This window comes from Tachysurus fulvidraco, chromosome 12 (assembly GCF_022655615.1).
Source record: "Tachysurus fulvidraco isolate hzauxx_2018 chromosome 12, HZAU_PFXX_2.0, whole genome shotgun sequence".
Lineage (NCBI taxonomy): Eukaryota > Metazoa > Chordata > Actinopteri > Siluriformes > Bagridae > Tachysurus > Tachysurus fulvidraco.
Genome location: NC_062529.1, coordinates 3,580,577 through 3,601,054, shown reverse-complemented (window position 1 = coordinate 3,601,054; position 20,478 = coordinate 3,580,577). Strand labels below are relative to the sequence as shown.

Below are 20,478 nucleotides of genomic sequence, written 5' to 3'. Positions count from 1 at the left end.
CATTCATTCATTTTCTACCGCTTATCCGAACTACCTCGGGTCACGGGGAGCCTGTGCCTATCTCAGGCATCATCGGGCATCGAGGCAGAATACACCCTGGACGGAGTGCCAACCCACACACACTCTCATTCACACACACACACACTACAGACAATTTTCCAGAGATGCCAATCAACCTACCATGCATGTCTTTGGACCGGGGGAGGAAACCGGAGTACCCGGAGGAAACCCCCGAGGCACGGGGAGAACATGCAAACTCTACTCACACAAGGCGGAGGTGGGAATCGAACCCCCAAACCTTGGAGGTGTGAGGCGAATGTGCTAACCACTAAGCCACTGCCCCCCCCAGTGCAACATTAACGAATCATAATTCCCAAGGACGTTTCTGGGCTTCCAATAACAAGGAGTCTATGGAAACTGTGGGACAAGCACAACAGTCCGCATGACACTGATGGGTAAGGGTAGGTTATGATTTCTCAATCAGTCCGGGAGATTCTTAGGTTATCACACTGGGCTCAGATGTGCTAGGACCGGATTGGAAATCTAGTTTTCTAAGTGACCTGAGGGGGGGAAAAAAAAGTTTCCCAAATTGCCTATAAGAGGAAATTTAAAAGATGCAGTCAAGCATGGCTAGCCAGGCTAATATTCCAGGTAACACCGGAAACATTCAAACACATGCTGATTGGTTTGAACTCTTTACATCCGAAAGAAGCCACAGAATAAAGAGACAGAGATATTGCGAAGCTGATTTCATTGCAGATGGAGGGCATAAGTTCGGATCTTAACACAGTGCTGCTTGGAGTGATGCTCTCCATGTTAAATTGAGTGCAAACAATCTACCGTGAACATGGCTGTCTTTCTTCTTCTTTTTTTTTTTTAAGTCTACCATCAATATTAGATTTAGTACTTTCTCCAAGGCTTCTTGTAGTGTTTAAATGCTATTTTCTCAGACGACACAAACATAATTTTACACCCAGAAAGGTTTATATTGTTCAACAGGAGTCAGTACAGAAACCTCCTGGCGGTCCACAGGGGCAGGATCCCGTGCTCTCGTTGCCGTAGTCCAGGTTCCATTCCCGGACAGGAAGCTAATCCAGCCACTGAAGAGCTACTGTAACTCTCAGTGGTGGTCCCAAGCCCAGATAAAATGGGAGGGTTGTGTCAAATCAAGAATTTCAAGAATTATAAAAAATTTCCAAGTCTAGCTATTGAGTTTCAGTGAGTCTTTGCTCTTTGTTGCTTCAGATTCCTGTTCTTGGCTACAGAAAGTGGAGCCCAAAGTGGTCTTCAGCTGTGGAAATCCCTCTGGCTTCAGGGGAAGTGTTTTGTGATTTGAGATGCTTTTCAGAGGGGGGGGGGCACGGTGGCTTAGTGGTTATCCTCTTTTATTTAGGTGAAGATTTAACAATGTAAATGGGATAATATTTCACAAATAAGAGGCAGAGGGGGGACACGGTGGCTTAGTGGTTAGCACGTTCGCCTCACAACTCCAGGGTTGGAGGGTCGATTCCCGCCTCCACCTTGTGTGTGTGGAGTTTGCATGTTCTCCCCGTGCCTCGGGGGTTTCCTCCGGGTACTCCGGTTTCCTCACCCGGTCCAAAGACATGCATGGTAGGTTAATTGGCATCTCTGGAAAATTGTCCGTAGTGTGTGAGTGTGTGAGTGAATGAGAGTGTGTGTGCGTGTGAGTGTGTGAGTGAATGAGAGTGTGTGTGTGCCCTGCGATGGGTTGGCACTCCGTCCAGGGTGTATCCTGCCTCGATGCCCGATGACGCCTGAGATAGGCACAGGCTCCCCATGACCCGAGGTAGTCCGGATAAGCGGTAGAAAATGAGAGAGAGAGAGAGAGAGAGAGAGAGAGAGATGCTTTTCAGCTCAGCACGGTTATAAAGTTGTTTGAGGTCATTGGGCTATTTACTGTACCACTGATCTCCCTGGAGGCATTTCCTCAAACCGATCCAAGGGTCAACTTGTATTTGGTTTTAATTGGAATGAAATTTTTACATACAGGTTATACACAGAAGAGAAGTGTAAATGAGCAGAGGAAAAGAGAATAAAATAGATTTTCCTGTGGTAGAGGCAACCGGTTTAGTTTAAAGGTTAAATAAAAAATAAATAAATCAAGTGGAGCGTGTTCCTCCGCAACATACTGTACTTAAACCCATCTTCTTTATCTGGGCGCAAATTAATTTTAATATTTAAACATCCACCATGAGTTATAAACTGCAGATGAGGGGAAGATTAAAATATGCTTAATTAAATATCGATAGTTATAAATAAACGCTCACTAATTTGCCGTCCACTGATGTTATTAATTTATTCCAGGAGGAAGTTTTTTTTTTTGCCTCATCTCATTAGATAAGCAAGCAGTGAACTCGCGGTATGTGAATAAGGGGCAACAATAAAGGGGTCTGATTAGATACTCATCACACACACACACACACACACACACACACACACACACACACACACACACACACACACACACACACACACACACACACACACACACACACACACACACACACACACACACACACACACACACACACACACACACACACACACACACACACACAATTTATTATCTTATCTGTTTTTTTATATGTACTTAGATTTAATCATAATATGGATGTGGCCAACAATGCCATCAGAAACTAAATAAATAATTTTTTAATTAATAAAATTAATAAATGACCAAATGCCCAATTTTTTTACCACTTTTTTTTTTTTACCACAATTATTATTTTTTGTTACTCTCCTATATAGATCCTAAAAAAAACAAAATAATAAGTAGTGCACTTCCTTTTGCATCTGTTTAGAACACATAAGCCGTTCACCTCAAATAATGTATTCCTATTCATTTTTATTCAGACACACACACACACACACACACACACACACACACACACACACACACACACACACACACACACACACACACACACACACACACACATAAAGGCATAAAGTACATTCCTTTACTGTTGTACAGACCTTTCAACATTCTGTGACTGAACCCAGGAACATAAATGATCCGGCTGTAATAAATATGGCCGGTTAGCCAGTAGAGTTATTAAAATAATCAGAGAATAAATCATTTATTACAAACCACATTTTCACAATTTACAATCACGGACTATATTCGCATATTAATAAGCAAATCATTTCCAGGCATCACACTTCCTCTGTTGCCTGGAGCAAGAATCACACTTCAGAGTCATAAATTCATAGGTCGGCGTGTGTTTGCTGAGCTTCGGTAGTGGAACATGACAGTTTCCTGACATCGCTGGTACGCCGCTGCTGTTTGGAAATTCATATCTATATTTATTTATTTCACTTTTGAAATATGTGTATGGAGCTATGAAAGGAAAAGACATGCATTTAAGTAAATTCAGAAGGATTTCCAACCTGTTTGTGGCACACTGGGTTATAAAAAAAAAAGGAGTGTGTGTGTGTGTTTGTGTGTGTGTGTGTGTGTGTGTGTGTGTGTGTGTGTGAGAGAGAGAGAGAGAGAGAGAGAGAGAGAGAGAGAGAGAGAGAGAGAGAGAGAGAGAGAGAGAGAGGAGCTTGACAAAAAGAGCCTCTGTTGATGCTTGTCAACGTGACAGGTGCTGATGCATGAATACTATGTCTGTGTCACTTTCTCTTTATCAGAATGTTTGTGTGTGTGTGTGTGTGTGTGTGTGTGTGTGTGTGTGTGTGTGTGTGTGTGTGTGTGTGTGTGTGTGTGTGTGTATGTGTGTGTGTGTGTGTGTGTGAGACTTGACTGTTGCTCTTCACTTCACTCCACTGCCACTTGTGCAGCACCATGTAATGTATCAAGCATCAGTTGCTTCGATTCTATCTACAGTTGTACTCATAATTATGAGATTATCACTAATCCAGTCCTTATTTAAATCCAATCCCAAAGTATACAGTTTTTTTTATAATAGCAGTATATGAATGATGTTATTATTCAGTGGATCATCAGATCCATACAGTACATATGATTTCGGTGCAGGTTTTATGCCGGATACCTTTCCTTATGCAACCCTTATGCTTGGGATGAGCACTGAGAGTTAAACCCTCAGTAAATGCGTTGGTTTCTTGCCCCGGGACTCGAACCCAGGTCATGACAGCAAAATCGTTTGATCCTTCCGTTGGTCAGTACATGAATAATTCTGCACTGATACATGAATTAATACTTATTTAAATACAATGAGATCCTAATGATCACAAGTTAATAGAGTGCTGACCTTAACTACGATGTGAGTCTTATGGAGTCACTCCTGAATAATGATCACCTTAAGTACACCTTTTTTTTCCACCCTTAAAACAATACAGAATGTAGAATTGTAAACTGCATAATTTAAAATAATCACAGAATACCGTTCACACCGGATTCTGAATTTACAGTCAACTTTTTAGAACGTTCCACTTTATTTACCCGTTAAACTAATTCTATTTTAGATTTCATTCATTTGAATAAATTATTACTCACTCTCACTAACTCATTCTCTACCGCTTATCCGAACTACCTCGGGTCACGGCGAGCCTGTGCCTATCTCAGGCGTCATCGGGCATCGAGGCAGGATACACCCTGGACGGAGTGCCAACCCATCGCAGGGCACACACACACACTCTCATTCACTCACACACTCACACACACTACGGACAATTTTCCAGAGATGCCAATCAACCTACCATGCATGTCTTTGGACCGGGGGAGGAAACCGGAGTACCCGGAGGAAACCCCCGAGGCACGGGGAGAACATGCAAACTCCACACACACAAGGCGGAGGCGGGAATTGAACCCCCAACCCTGGAGGTGTGAGGCGAACATGCTAACCACTAAGCCACCGTGCCCCCCTCATGAATTATTAGTTAATTATTATTAATACCGTAATGATAACGGGGGACCACGTCTTTCCACAAGACATCAGACATCAGACATCTCTCTTCATCATTGTGAAGGACCCGTTCGTTAGTTAATGTTAAATCAAATAAACAATAAATATTAACAGGACACGTTTTTACGTCTCCTCGGATGTTAATACGACGAGAGTGGATCCGAGCGAATATAGTTTCCAAGCAAGATTAAGAATACATTTAACATGTGACAAGATGACCGGATTAAGGACAATTCTTCTGTTCAAATCCTTTTAGCCTGAGATTAATGCTTATCTGCATCAGTGAGACCAGCGGATCTCTCCGAGCGACCGTTTCAATCCGTGAATTCCCCACACGCTCACTCAGGTCTTTGTCTTCTCATCTTAGTTCCAGTCTGTCCCAGATTTCCAGTCAACTCATGACAGAATATGTAGAAGGTTAAAAAAGAGCGTGGCACTGCACTCAGGCAGACCGCAGGCTTTACAGAGACCTATTCATTCCAGCATAATAAGGCTTTTCTTCTCCTCATATGCTTTTTTATCATGGCCTGGGAATGGCTTTGCCTATTGTAAGGCCATCGTCTGAAATGCTACACGAAAAGGAAGTTCTGTTTATGAAATACTTTTCACCCTTCAATGCTTCTGGACCCTCTGGCATTATAATAAAAGCATCTCTGCTCTCGATGGCTGCTGTATTTTCCTGAACGACGAAATAGGAAAAGATATTTCTCTTCAGCTTCGACACGGATTTACAAAATTAGTCTCCGATGGATTAGAAGGTGGATATCGTTACTCTAGGAATGCAATAACACTGTATCCCGTAGTTCAGGATTTAGAAAGGTTTAAAAAGGTGCCATCTATACGGATTATTATTATTATTATTATTATTATTATTATTATTATTTTTTTTTTTTTTTTAAATTAAGCCCCACTCTCTGCTTCAGGGTCATAATCCAGTCGATTCTGATTAGATGATTTTCCAGAAAGTCTTTTATTCTTAGAAAGGAATTCCTTAGTGTGCCATCATTTCCTGTTTGTTTCCCATCTCCCATAGGACACATTGTGAAATCTCAGTGCAATCCATAGCCAGTGGCAGATATCGCACTCGATTGATTTTATGCACTTTTAATAAGGCAGACGTATTAAATTCCATCTTTTGAGGTTTCTGTGTGTGAAAGTCTTGTGTCTAAGTGTATATTATCAATCTGAACAGGCTTTAGTTGTCATCCTCTTTTATTTAGGTGAAGATTTAACAATGTAAATGGGATAATATTTCACAAATAAGAGGCAGAGGGGGGGCACGATGGCTTAGTGGTTAGCATGTTCGCCTCACACCTCCAGGGTTGGGTGTTCGATTCCCGCCTCCACCTTGTGTGTGCGGAGTTTGCATGTTCTCCCCGTGCCTCGGGGGTTTCCTCCGGGTACTCCGGTTTCCTCCCCCGGTCCAAAGACATGCATGGTAGGTTGATTGGCATCTCTGGAAAATTGTCCATAGTATGAGAGTGTGAGAGAGTGTGTGTGCGCCCTGTGATGGGTTGGCACTCTGTCCAGGGTGTATCCTGCCTCGATGCCTGAGATAGGCACAGACTCGCTGTGACCCGAGAAGTTCAGATAAGCGGTAGAAAATGAATGAATGAAATAAGAGGCACTGTTGAATATTTTTTCACAGATATTTATCACACAGAGGAAGAGATATGAAGAGTTTTTCTTTTCTCATGACGCGTTGATCTTCTGCTGTTTGGTAGTAAGCAGCATTGTGTTGAACTGAAAGCTGGCTCACTTGAGATAATATTGAATTTTGAGGAATAAGTGAAATTTTGTTCTTTTTTTTTTTGTCTTGGGCTTTTTTTTTTTGTACTATGGAACCTGTTACTAAGCAGGGTTGCCAGATTGGAGTCACTATATTTACATTAGTTAAATAATAATAATAAAAAATCCTATCCTCAAATGTGATTGGTAGAGAGCAAGTTCCAAACTCTTCTATTTAACTGAATCTAACCACTCTCTCACTATTGTGTAGGATAAACTGTTAACTCCGTATTCTCGCATCTGCTGTTTCTTACTAAACTACACTATAAGGCCAAAGGCATAGGGACACATGACATGACAGACACCATCGTTGTTCCAGCATGACAATGCCCCTGTGCACAAAGCTTCATGATCTCCATGAAGACATCGTTTCTTCGAGTTTGGAGCGGAAGATCTTGACTGGCATCTTGTCAGTTGACCAAATATTCTGTCTGACAACAAGGCAGAAACTTTTAGACCTTGGAACGACATCATGGTGATTTTATATCAAATCGCCATGGTGATTAAACACAAGTAGGCAACAGCGTGTTTATCATCTATGAGGATGTATACATTCATTAGTGAGCGGCTAATGAAAGCTCCAATGTGTCCTATTTTGTTACCTGGAAACCTAAAATTAATTTAATGCATTGTGTCTAAGAGCTAATGCATTAACACAAACGACTAAATACAGAAATTCTTGAAGAGAAGATTGTGTGTAGCCATAGTGCTTGTCCTGCCCTGCTTCTTTAAACATCTTCGTTATTTTTGCCTGAGATGTTGTTAGCATGAGGGGGGCACGGTGGCTTAGTGGTTAGCACGTTCGCCTCATACCTCCAGGGTCGGGGGTTCGATTCACACCTCCGCCTTGTGTGTGTGGAGTTTGCATGTTCTCGCCGTGCCTCGGGGGTTTCCTCCGGGTACTCCGGTTTCCTCCCCCAGTCCAAAGACATGCATGGTAGGTTGATTGGCATCTCTGGAAAATTGTCTTGAAAACATTGTGTGAGTGTGTGAGTGAATGAGAGTGTGTGTGGGTTGGTGCCTTGATGCCCGATGACGCCTGAGATAGGCACAGGCTCCCCGTGACCCGAGGTAGTTCGGATAAGCGGTAGAAAATGAATGAATGAATGAATGTTGTTAGCGTGTTTAGAGTTGTGTACCCTACGTCAGAGTTGCACTACACTTCTGTTTTTCTCACTGCTGATAAAAGAAAACTATGGATGAAATGAATTAATAGTCTGGATACAAAATCTGCTCGTCCTGGACACTCGGGATAGTGATGCATTGATGTCTGATCTAAGAAAAGAAAGATAAAAAAACAATCAGATAAGCGTCTAGATCACACGTGGGTGAAGTCCAGCAAATGAATGAATGAGTGAATTGGGGGCATGGAAGACTTTATTATCGCCAAATATACATTAAAGCACAGTGGAATACTTTTCCTCTTTCTTCGCATATCCCAACTGAGTAGGGTGGGGTCGGAGCACAGGGGCAGCTACGATACAGGGAGGGTTAAGAGCCTTACTCAAGGGCCCAAAAGTGGCAGCAATAATTGTTTCTGACCTAAACGTCATTCAGATTCTTTCTTTCTTTCTTTCTTTCTTTCTTTCTTTCTTTCTTTCTTTCTTTCTTTCTTTCTTTCAAAACCTCTCGATGTCACCATTTCAGTTGGCCAGTTGATAAAAGTGTCTCTTTAAATAGAACAACAGGACTCCTTTCCCCTGCCTTTGCTCTTGAAAGAAAAAGCGAGTGAGAAGAAAGGACGACAGCAATACCTGTCACATGGGCTGAAACGATCAGAGCAGGGAACTGAATACCAGCAATCAGTGCCTTATTCATCAGAGCTGGCAAGCTTCTTTTTTTTTTTCCTCCTCCCTCACACGCTCGAAGAGGCACAGTGTAATTACCGGGACACTGGCAGGAAGCAATGCAATAATTTCCCCCCAATTTAGGCAACCGCCTGGCAGCAGCCTGCAATTCCACTCCCTTTAGCTTTATGTTAATGCATCTGAGCAGAACATACTCTTCAAGTAAATGCACCTCTCTCTCTCTCTCTCTCTCTCTCTCTCTCTCTCTCTCTCTCTCTCTCTCTCAGTGGCATATTGCTCTGATTGCCCTTTTAAGGGCTATAATCAAGTTTCTTTTCATCTGGATCGTTTTTTTTTCTCTTCTTACTTAAAGACGCTGTACACAGGACACTTTTTTCTCCTCTGCAGTACACTGGCTATCACCTATTATACAGTTATCCAATCACAGCTTTAACTTTAGAAGCTCTTTACTCTGGAGTTTCTAAGATAACTAGCTTGTAGAGGTTTTTTTTGTTTTTGTTTTTTTTTAAGGTATATTCTGACATGTAAGCTCTAAGGCTTTGAGTTTTTAAGCAAGCCATTAGAGTGGGATTGTGGAGGATTTTTTTTTTTCTGTTCTGACTGCCTCATTTAAGAAATGGTCTTAAAGATGTAGTCAGGAGGTTTCTAGAAGTTTCTAAAAGCCGTGTTTAAGAAGTTCTCCACACTGCTTAGATAAGCTTAATATCACTGAGCTGTTGGTTCATTTTGTATAACATCTAGCTGCAAGGCAAATCACAGGTTTATATTAATGCACCTTCTAATACATGGAAGAATTTTTCTGTAGTCGAATCTTTCCCAAAGAGGATGCTGCATATTAAAAAAAAATCACTGATGTGGTGAAGCTTTCAGTAAACACAGCACCTTGTTGTTGATTATTTTCCCTTGTGAAGTTTTATTCCTTATGGAAACTATATTTAAGCTCAAATTCACCAAGTGTTGTGGTGTGTGATTATATAAACTCAGACAAAAGTGTGTATGCTCTTATAGGGTCTTTCCAACAATCCCAACAGGATAATACAATGATGATAATGATAACACTTTCACAATCAGCTAAGACATTATTGACAAGACAGGGGGCGGAGTCAGGATATCCTAACCAGATAACCAGAAACATCACAGGAAGGTGCTTGTTGTCATGGGAACCGTATCACAAAAAGGGAGAATCTGTGACGATGGTTGAAATAGTGTTGAAATCATACTCGTAGTGACCAGTTATTTCATGTGTAGTATTTTGTATCTGGGTTGTTTCCTGTTTTGTGTCTAGGAATTGTGTTCCCACACAGGGTCGCTTGGATCCTGGCATGACGCGTTGCTAAAATGTAGGAGAAAGGATGACACTCCATCACACACTCCAGACAGACTAATCAGTATGTGTTTGGAATGATGCGGAAGACCAGAGAACTCAAAGGAAACCCCTGAAGAATGGGGACAGCACACACAAGGGGCGGAGGCAGGAACTGACCCCAAAGCCTTAAACGTGCGAGGAAAACATGATGAATGGGCAGTGGTGGCGCTGGGCGGTGGTGGCGCTGGGCGGTGGTGGCGCTGGGCGGTGGTGGCGCTGGGCGGTGGTGGCGCTGGGCGGTGGTGGCGCTGGGCGGTGGTGGCGCAACTGGTTAAGGCTCTGGGTTGTGGATCGGGGTTCAAGGCCCAGCACAGCCAAGCTGACACTGCTGGGCCCTTGAGCAAGGCCCTCAACCCTCCCTGTACCAGGGGTGCTGTATCATAACTGCCCCTGCACTCTGACCCCAACCTCCTCACTTGGGGTATGTGAAGAAAAGAATTCTGGCACCAAGGTGGTGGAATGAACTTCCCCTAGAGGTCAGGACAGCTGAGTCACTGGCTATTTTCAAGCGGCGGTTGAAGACCTACTTATTCAGGAAACACTTCAACTAGCACTTCTTTCCTTATCTTTTGCATTTATATTAAAAAAAAACCTTTGACACTTTTTCATTGTAACTTTGAACAAATGTTTTAAACTCATGGTATCTTAAGTATGTAACCTAGTGAACCAGCATTAATGTATTCAATGTTAGAGATTTAAGCACTTATGTACAGTACGTCGCTCTGGATAAGGGCGTCTGCCAAATGCTGTAAATGTAAATTCCACTGTGCTGTAATGTGTATGTGGCGATAATAAAGGCTTCTTCTATGAACACTAAACCATGTCTACACCCTTTGTGGCTTTCCTTGTGTTTAGATTCCTTGTGTTTTTTTGCAACAGAGTGTTTGTGTTTTCTTAAAAAGCAGCAGTTCTGGTTATCAAACATAGCTTGGAAAGACATCTTGAAGTGATGAGATCGAAATAAGTGAAATGCGTCTTAGGTGCAAAGCCAAGTCAGTGGACTCTTATTAAATGTGCTTAATACATACCAATAGATCGGGTAGAAGTTTCAAAAACCTTTTATTTCCCCTTCTACCAAAACAGACACAAAAATGAAAGACCTCATATAAATCATGTTAGCAAGGTGCTGGGAGTGCAATGAAGTGCCAGAGCAGCTTATATGTGCTTTGAAACAGATTCAAAAAGAAATCTCTAGGACTGTACTGAAGCAATAAACACCATTCTTGTAAGATATATCTTTAATTGGTGTCTTGATGATGTCATGGGAGTGGAGTGTCCTGTAACGCAGCTACAAAGACTCCCACTGTGATGCCAGGTGCCTTGTGATGAGGATGAGGATGAGGATAAGGATGAGGATGAGGAGGTGGAGTCATCTGGAAGAGACCACTCTTGTTAGAGGAGGTTATTTGGATTGACTACAGCATGCTAAATGAAAAAAAAAAAAAAAAATCATTTGCAGTGGTTTGCCCCAGTGTGGAGCAAAACCCAACATGCGGAACAGCTTTTCATTTAGAGTCTTTTCAAATAATTAAGTCTTTGGGGTAAACTTGTCGACAGCCTGTTACACATGGAAGTGTCAGTGTTCCGTTCGCTTTTAATGGTCTCTCACAGGCTGAAGAAGAAGATGAAAAAGAGGAAAAAGAAGAAGAAGAAGCTGTGTTAACATGAAGTGGGTCCTTACTTTAAGTGATCTTAAACATTAGATCATAAACACATAAATACATTATTAAGCAATGCTTTGGGCTTTGACATGCATCTTTATATCTACACTTGAGATGATATGTGAACTGGGTGTAGCTTTGATGTCATATGAAACCAGTAGCTAAACAAGTGGCTAAAATAAAAATGTGTCCTTTAAGAATTTTTTTTTTTTGCGTCAATTCTTAGAATTTTAATAAATTGTTTTTATTGTGCTTCACTTAATAACCACTAGGTGGCGCATGGGAGAACATTGTAGCTGTAGCTCAACGCACAGTAGCTAACACAGATCAGACCGTACTCAGCCACTTCTAATCAGATGTTAGTTCTTGAAGCGATCTTTAAATATGCATTATATATTATATTATATATTATATATTTAACATAGAACCTAACTTTAGTGTCCGATAATTTATTATTTTCATCCGTTGTGATTTCGAATAAACATAAAACATCCACAATAAAATGAGTTTACAAAATGATCCTAATAAACAACACGAATTTTTAGTAATACACACAATCCATCACACTGCATGAGTGTAATATAAAGTCTTATGTCTATCAGTAGCTCGTAAATTAGAGCGTATAAGGGCAAAACCATGCATCGTCATAATACGAACGCTTTGGGAGGATTGATGACACTTCGAGACTGCTGCATTGTGGGATTTTTGCATTTGTGATAAAGAAAAATTACAAACAAAAAGAAAAAATTTTTTCAAGTCTAATGCTCTACTGAGTTCCTGCCATGTTTCACCCAAATACCACACATACTGTAGTAAACAAGAAAGTTTTAACCCTTGCATTCAAAGCGAAGAATAAATATAACGTTGTGATGTTTGTCCTCTTGGGTCATTTGTCACTTTGATGACACGACGTGTTTAGTCTGGCTGTGTTCATTTCTCCTTTGAAGATATTCAAAGGAAAAGGTATTATAGGTTAAGTCATTTATGTTTATCTCTCTCTCTCTCACACACACACACACACACACACACACACACACACACACACACACACACACACACACACACACACACACACACACACACACACACTGTTTTAGGCTGCATGAATCTACAGTCATGGCTAAAAAGAAACAAGCCCAAGCATTGCCTTTTTATACCAATTTTTACTAGTGACTAATGATTTTTTTTAACCTTTCGCACATAATAATCATCAAGACTTTAGCAAACAGCACATCTGATGTGACTTTTATAAAAATCAGACCTTATATCTGATGTCTTTTTATATTTAAAAGTCAAGCCACTCGCATGAAAGATGAACAGTTACTCGGTTACTTCTCCTGGCTTCTGATATTTTTTCACTTTAATTAAATGTCTCCTGTATTTTGGGGTTCAGACTGAAAAGAGAATTCATGGATAAATGTATTATGTATAAATGAAGTGTAGAGTTTCCTCTTAAAGTAAAAAGGTTTTAATCGCTATAATAACAATTCAAAATTAGATTTTACCACTGTTCTATACAGTGTGCAGTGAAATAAGAACCCGGTTTATGCCTAAGTAATAAAAAAATAGCAAGAATATAAAATTTTTGTGCCGAAAAGATACGTACTGGGGGTCAAGCATCATTCCAATCACAATTTTTTTTAAAACTCCAACGTCCATATTTCAGGCCCTGAAACTAAAGTGCTATTTAAACTTAACAACCTCTTTAACTAGCCAATAGTGTCATAACTTTCTAACATTCCTGTTCGAAACAACAAAGAACTTAGTAAATAGAAGACAGTAACAAGCTAAGTAACGTTAGCGCTAACTGAGGGTGGTGTTACGTTTCACTTTCACACTTTTCTTCAAACACATGATCGTTCACAGACTAATCCAGCAGAGACGAAGGGACGAGGCTCTTGTTTCTGCTTTTGATATGACAGAAATAAACGTGTGTTATTCCTGTAGAATTATGAGGCAAAATCAAATTGCTTTTCCGAATAATGCAGCGCCCGAAACATTTGAGGTGCGTTGTGTCCTTTTTGGTTGAATTAAAACAGCTACAAAAGCACTCTGAGTTTAATGACAGGAAACGATGTGCTGTTTTTTCTGCAGAATTGATGGTGCTGCTGTTGGTTTGCCTGAAAATGGACTGCATGCCTTTTGTGGGAATAAATGATATAGGAGTAATTGATGGACAGTGTGTTTTTGTTTGTTTGTTTGTTTGGTTGGTTTGGTTTGTTGGAATAAATGTCAGGAAATGTTAATATGTCTGAGTATCTCAATTTCACAACGAATCCTGTAGTCCCAGTCGTCAGGAACTTAACACTGATATACTGCAGGCCTACGGGACGCTAAAAAACGATGACCCTCTTAAATCAGGGTGCCAAATAATACATGAACCTCTTTCTGTTTGGTTCTTTTGCACTCTCGTCAGAACAATGCCGTCGTCTCTTGCCTTGTTCTTCTGTTTGTTTTATCAATAATTTAACAGTTGCTTTACATGCTACCGTGCATGCTTGTGTCATTTTCATGCTTTATGTCTATAGGAGCTTGCTGTTATATCTCCTGAGCTTTGGCCTGCAGATATACAAGCTTTCAGAAGGATGGGGATGTTCGGATGAGATGGGATGGGACGGGATAGGACGGGATATGATGGGATGGGATATGATGGGATGGGATGGGATATGATGAGATGGGAATGGATTGGATTAGATGGGACAAGATGGGATGGGATTAGATATGATGGGATGGGATTAGATTGGATTGGATTGGATTGGATGGGACTAAATGGGACGGGATGAATGTCCAGGTTTTTAGACGTCAGTTTGGTGGCAGATGATGCAATATTTTACACTGGATTTACAGTCCCAATTAATCTGCACTCACTTTTCATGAGGGGGAAGGCTGGATCTATTCATCCCTATAGCTATGACATGCCTTGGGAAGAAGATTAATACCCCTACAAGGGACACACACACACACAGACAGAGAGAGAGAGAGAGAGAGAGAGAGAGAGAGAGAGAGAGAGAGGGAGAGGGAGAGAGAGAGAGAGAGAGAGAGAGAGAGAGAGAGAGAGAGAGAGAGAGAGAGAGAAATTGCAGTTTCTCCAAAGAAAAGGAAGGGCGATTAGAGATGAAAATTAAAAGGGTGAGTTTAAAATGATCACATGGTTCACCAAGGTTTTTTTTTTCTCTCTCTAGAAAGATGCAGATGGGTTTTTAGACAAGGATATATATACTTAATGTTCCACCAGAATTATAAAACCAGGGAGCACATGTATAATTTGTGTGGTGAGCTGGATTCGGTGGTGAAGACGCAGCTGAGTGAATGCAGCCTTTCCTACTTTAGTCACGATATATTATACCACGGTTACCTACAGGACTTCAAGCTCCAAGTAAATAATAAGCTTATCAAAGAAATGAAATGAAACAACATTTTTATCGTCTTTCTCTTTCAGGCCGCAGGACGAACCTGAACATGTTATCCTAAGCTAAGAGGAAATGCCAGAGTAATTATGGGTGAGCACAAAATGATAACCCAAGTCCTGAACATGTACAGCTAATCTTAGTAACTTTAATTAGCCACACAACTAAGCCAATGCCCTAAGAACAGGTCTTATGAATTCAAAATCACCCACAGCTTATCTCAGAATAAAAAAAATACTAATAAAATAAGGCAATACAAAAGCTTGGCATCTCTATCCACATTACCAGACTTGTGCTACATGCTGAGTAAGGAAGAGTTAATACTGACAATGCACACCAGACCTCAGATGTACACTGGATATGAAACGTTTACAACCCATAAATTCCAATACACCAGCCTTCTGTTCCACCTGCAGATGGAAATGGACTTATGGGACATTTTCAATCAGTATAAACAAATGAATGAATTTCTGGCTGTGAGTCTGATCTAAAATGAGTCAGGAATTGGTTTGACGTGTGATTGTCCTTCTGTCGATAACCTTAGACAGAATCTAAATTCAGAAGTAGTTGAATTTTAGAGGCATCTCAGAGCGTAGAAACGGGATTGATACTGTATCACCAAACAAATTCTTAAAGCTCCGGAGGTTCTTCTTTCATACGAGCTTCATATTATCCACCACTGTGGAGTGACACATGACAAAGACATTTGATACTGAACATAGACACAACAAAATAGGAGCAAATCCCCCTAACGTTAAAATGCCAGGCCTTATTGCCTAATATCTGTGCCTGACCTCACTAATGTTGTCGATTGTTGAGTGCACAAAGTGTCCAGCTACTCCACGGTTGAATAAGTGCATCATCTGGGTTAAAATGCATTTCTGTTTGTTGGGGTTTTTAGTGTGAACACATTCTTTACTCACACCATTTGTGCTACACAGTGGTCTAGAATAGTGCAGTAGTTTGTGATTACGGGACAAAAATACTTTTTGTGTATTTGGTATGTAATGGGGGGGGGGAGCGGCACAGTGTCTTAGTGGCTTATTGCTTAGCACGTTCGCCTCACACCTCCAGGGTTGGGGGTTCGATTCCCGCCTCCGCCTTGTGTGTGTGGAGTTTGCATGTTCTCCCCGTGCCTCGGGGGTTTCCTCCGGGTACTCCGGTTTCCTCCCCCTGTCCAAAGACATGCATGGTAGGTTGATTGGCATCTCTGAAAAATTGTCCATAGTGTGTGAGTGAATGAGAGTGTGTGTGTGCCCTGTGATGGGTTGGCACTCCGACCAGGGTGTATCCTGCCTCGGTGCCCAGTGACGCCTGAGATAGGCACAGGCTCCCCGGGACCCGAGAAGTTCGGATAAGTGGTAGAAAATGAATGAATGATATGTAATGGTTTAACAGTGGAGTGCACGTACGGTGGACTGTGCGTACATGTGTAGTGCTGCGCGTGAGCTGAACGGTGTCATGCTGGATCAGTGATATTGACTTCTTCACCCTTGTTAAATAAAAGGATGCAAAATGCCTTGCATGACCTTCCATGACCAATGATTTTTTTTTCCAAGAATGAGCATAATAATGTTGACCTTGTTTATGTGTGTGTGTGTGTGTGTGTGTGTGTGTGTGTGTGTGAGAGAGAGAGAGAGAGAGGGTTTGTGTGTTCGTATAAAAATCTTAACTATGCTAATTACTTGAGTTATACTGAGGACAGAAATCAAATAATCACAAAACTCAATCCCTAAGGTTTAGAAATTGTTCTGCGATACATGGCAGGTGTATGATTTGTACTTCTGCAGTAAGATTTAAATTTATGTGCTGGTTTTTGCCTCTCGGGCCTGGCTTGATATATAGCCTGCATTATTGCCGAGTATTGATTATCACTTTACGTGGGCTCGTGTTCTGTGTTTGATTTGAGCTGCTCGACAGGCTCTTTCATTGTTTCCAGTGATGAATTATTATTGAGTCTGGTCACACTCGTTCTCTAAATGTTTTTCTTCCTCTTCTCTCTCTCTTTCTCTCTCTCCGTGGTGCCTTTGGCATTCGCTCCTTTGGAGAAATGAGACTGCGCTTTATATGTTATTAATCAATCATTTTTATTATTTTATGCCACATTAATAATTGCAGGCACATCGCTTAACTCCTCGGTGTCATTTCAGGCTGTAGATAACTGTAGTGTATGAGCTAAGTGTATGGAGGTTTTCTAAACACATTCTGCTTATGCTAATTGTCCTTACGTGTAAATTGCTTTGGTGTGATAAAATGGCAGATGAAGCTGAATCTCTGAAGGTGATGGGTTCCCTTCTGAGCCTGGTTCCTCTCAAGGTTTCTTCCTTATATCATCTCCGGGAGCTTTTCCTTGCTACCGTCACCTCAGGCTTGTTATTTAATTTTAAACCTTAAACTTTAAATGTTTTGAGACGATGTGAATTGTGAAAATAGCTACACAAATAAATTAAATTTAATTGGATTGAAAACAAAGCCTTCGTCCTACCCCACTTACAGTACATCATGAAATAAGAAAGCTGTCGCGTTTACACCTGGGACAGTGATTGCTTATGAAAATCATCTAAACGCTGAATTATTCAAATGATGTGAAGTTCATGCCATAAATCCGCACGACGATCTTAAATGAACGATCTGCGGTCGCACGCCGGTCTGATTTTGTAGGGACGTGACACTGAACAAAACAAAATTGGTGGCTTGGATGTCAGTCAGACTGGATGTGAGCGGTCCTTGACCAATAAAAAGCTGCTATGGAGTCCAGACTCAGTGAGTTTGAAGGTCTGGCTATGCGAGATTACCCTACATGTGCTGAGGACCGGCTCTAAACCAGCTGTGATAGCAATCCTCAAAAGTGTCTTGAGTAGAACATGCAACCCCTGACACCGAATACGCCTTGAGCTTTTCTGCAACACTTGAGCGTTAGAGGAAGTGTGCGAATTTAGATGCAGCCCCCACTGATTAGAAGCTGTTGATTTCGTGAGAAACTAAAAAAAAAAAAGAAAAGAAAAAAAAAAAGAAAACATACAAATCAGTTCCACTATGAAAATGTACCATATGATTTCATTCTGGAACGCAGTGATTAGTGCAAAACTTTCTTACTGCATCTGTTTCTACACACACACACACACACACACACACACACACACACACACACACACACACACACACACATAATGCAGCATGGTTACAGTATATATCTGTTTGTGTGCATTAGCTTGAGTTATTGACTCCATATGCTGATGTTTGCCACATGTGTACGGTCCACATGTTTGTAACAGCCAATGTGTGTTTAATGGTCTGGGAACGAAGTGTGTGAACCATGGCTTGAGTGCACTCTAACGTACAGATGTTAGGATTATCCCCTTGTACAGATGTTCCAACAGTAGCTTGCATGTGTTTCAGTTTTGGGATGTACAGTACATGAATTCATTCCGATGCTACAAACTGTACACAGACATGATTTACAATCACACATTATACAAACACTTACACCGTCTCTGTGGATCTGGAAAGTATTATGAAGTCAGTTAAAGAGAAGTTGGAGCAAAAGTATTGGTATATTGTTCTTAGTAGGTTCTTCTACTGACTAGCTTGAACCTCACGACATCTATTTGCTGTCAATGACTTTCATTTGACTTACGTATCTAGAGGCAGTGTTTTGACAAGAATTTGAGAAAATTCTCTTTTTTATTTCGTCCATTTAAACCCAACATGATCAGGCGTTCTGGCTGAGTAACAGACTAAAGCAATTAGACATTAGTTAGTATTTCAGTATTTTATAATAGATACGTTCTTTCCATTGAAAAGGGCTTTTTCTCCTAGCAATATAGGGATATGAGGATTTTTACCAGGCAGATTGTGTCATGTCACCATTTACCCCACAATCGATTACCTAGTGTACACCGTGGCCTACGAGCCCCAGTACATACACACACTCACACACATATTACTACACTCCCGGTCACCGAGCTTCTTTTCATCACACCTGACACTCAAACATAATCCGAGGTATACGATCTGTGCTGCTCATATTGAAGTTTCAGTTGTTGCCAAGCGTTTGTTCACTGTGTTTGCCCTTTTATAGGAGCCTTTATATGCTTTTTTTTTTTTTGCTCTCGCTTGCCAAGTTCAGGCAGTTGACCTCTACCTCTTTTGACTACTGAGCTTGCCTGCTGATTTAGATCAGTGCCTTGTGTTTATTAAAACTGCTTCACCTGCATTTGCATCCTGTCTCACTGTCTCATTCTTACAGTTCCTTTCTTTTCTCTAATAAACGTCAGAAGTCCAGGACTAGTTGTATTTCTACTGAGTTCACATGACGCTCGAATGGCATTGACTCCGTTCAGCTTTTCACAGCAGAAAGGTTGAAAGGTGAATACTTTTCATAGCAAAGCTCTTTATATAGCACATGTGCAATCTTCTGAACTTTAGCGTGAATTATTGACTTCATATGTATGTCCATGTGGATGCCGTATGTGTAATGTCTACACATCATATTTATCCAGCTTACACAGGAACTATATCAGAATAACCTAAGAAATGTTCTGGAAATTTGGAGTTTGCATGTTCTCCACATGCCTCGGGGGTTTCCTCCGGGTACTCCGGTTTCCTCCACCAGTCCAAAGACATGCATGGTAGGTTGATTGGCATCTCTGGAAAAATTGTCCGTAGGGTGTGATTGCATGAGTGAATGAGAGCGTGTGTGTGCCCTGCGATGGGTTGGCACTCCGTCCAGGGTGTATCCTGCCTTGATGCCCGATGACACCTGAGATAGACACAGGCTCCCCGGGACCCGAGAAGTTCAGATAAGGGGTAGAAATTTAAATGAATGAATGAATGAATGATGAATTAAAAAAGTCTTCGAAGACCACCAAATGGTAGTATCTACCTAATAGGTACTACAATAATAATAGAAGCAATTATTGTCCAGGGAAATGAAATCTTTCTATAAACCTTTGTCAAATATACTGTATAACCCAACTTAGGGAAGTGTTACCAGCAGCAGATACTTTACTATATTCCAGACATCTGTTTCCAGCATTACATATAAAGAAGAACCTCTCGCTCCTCTTACACCACTTTGCCAAGAGGAGCTTAAGATCAAAAGCTATCTCACTTCACTGCTAGTCAAGAGGCTGAACTTCTGAAGAAACAGCTAAATGATTATGGAAAGCCAGTTCAGAGTCTCCGAAAGACAGTTCTATGGAAACCTTGAGAGGAACCAGATTTAAAAAGGATCCCATCCTTATCTGGACGACACTGAATGGTGCGATATACTGTGTCCTACGTACATGGTTAGAAGTTCAATTGTGTAACCATGAACATGTGAGTTTATTAGCATCTACGTTTATTATCATCAGAGTTATTTATGAATTATTTCTAGTTTTAACATGAAAAAGGGGGGGCAGTGGTGGCTCAAGCGGTTAAGGCTCTGGGTTGTTGATTTGAGGATCAGGGTTCAAGCCCTAGCATTGCTAAACTGCAACTGTTGGGCTCTTGAGCAAGGTCGTTAACCCTCACTGCTCCAGGGGCACTGTATCATGGCTAACCCTGCGCAAT

General features: G+C 41.1%; 1 protein-coding gene across 5 annotated transcripts in view; it reads left to right on the top strand.

Moving 5' to 3' along the window:
• The window catches only part of qkia (QKI, KH domain containing, RNA binding a), a 162,133-nt gene that overhangs the window by 87,098 nt on the left and 54,557 nt on the right, over window positions 1-20,478 (top strand). For 2 of the 5 annotated variants that reach the window (XM_047821411.1, XM_047821405.1), the window contains exon 8: window positions 9,774-10,051. The exons of the other annotated variants lie outside the window; for them this stretch is intronic. In XM_047821411.1, coding sequence (XP_047677367.1) covers window positions 9,774-9,814 — 41 coding nt within the window. In that variant the 3' untranslated portion in view covers window positions 9,815-10,051. Of the gene's footprint in view, window positions 1-9,773; window positions 10,052-20,478 lie in introns of those variants that run through there. 5 annotated transcript variants of the gene reach the window in all.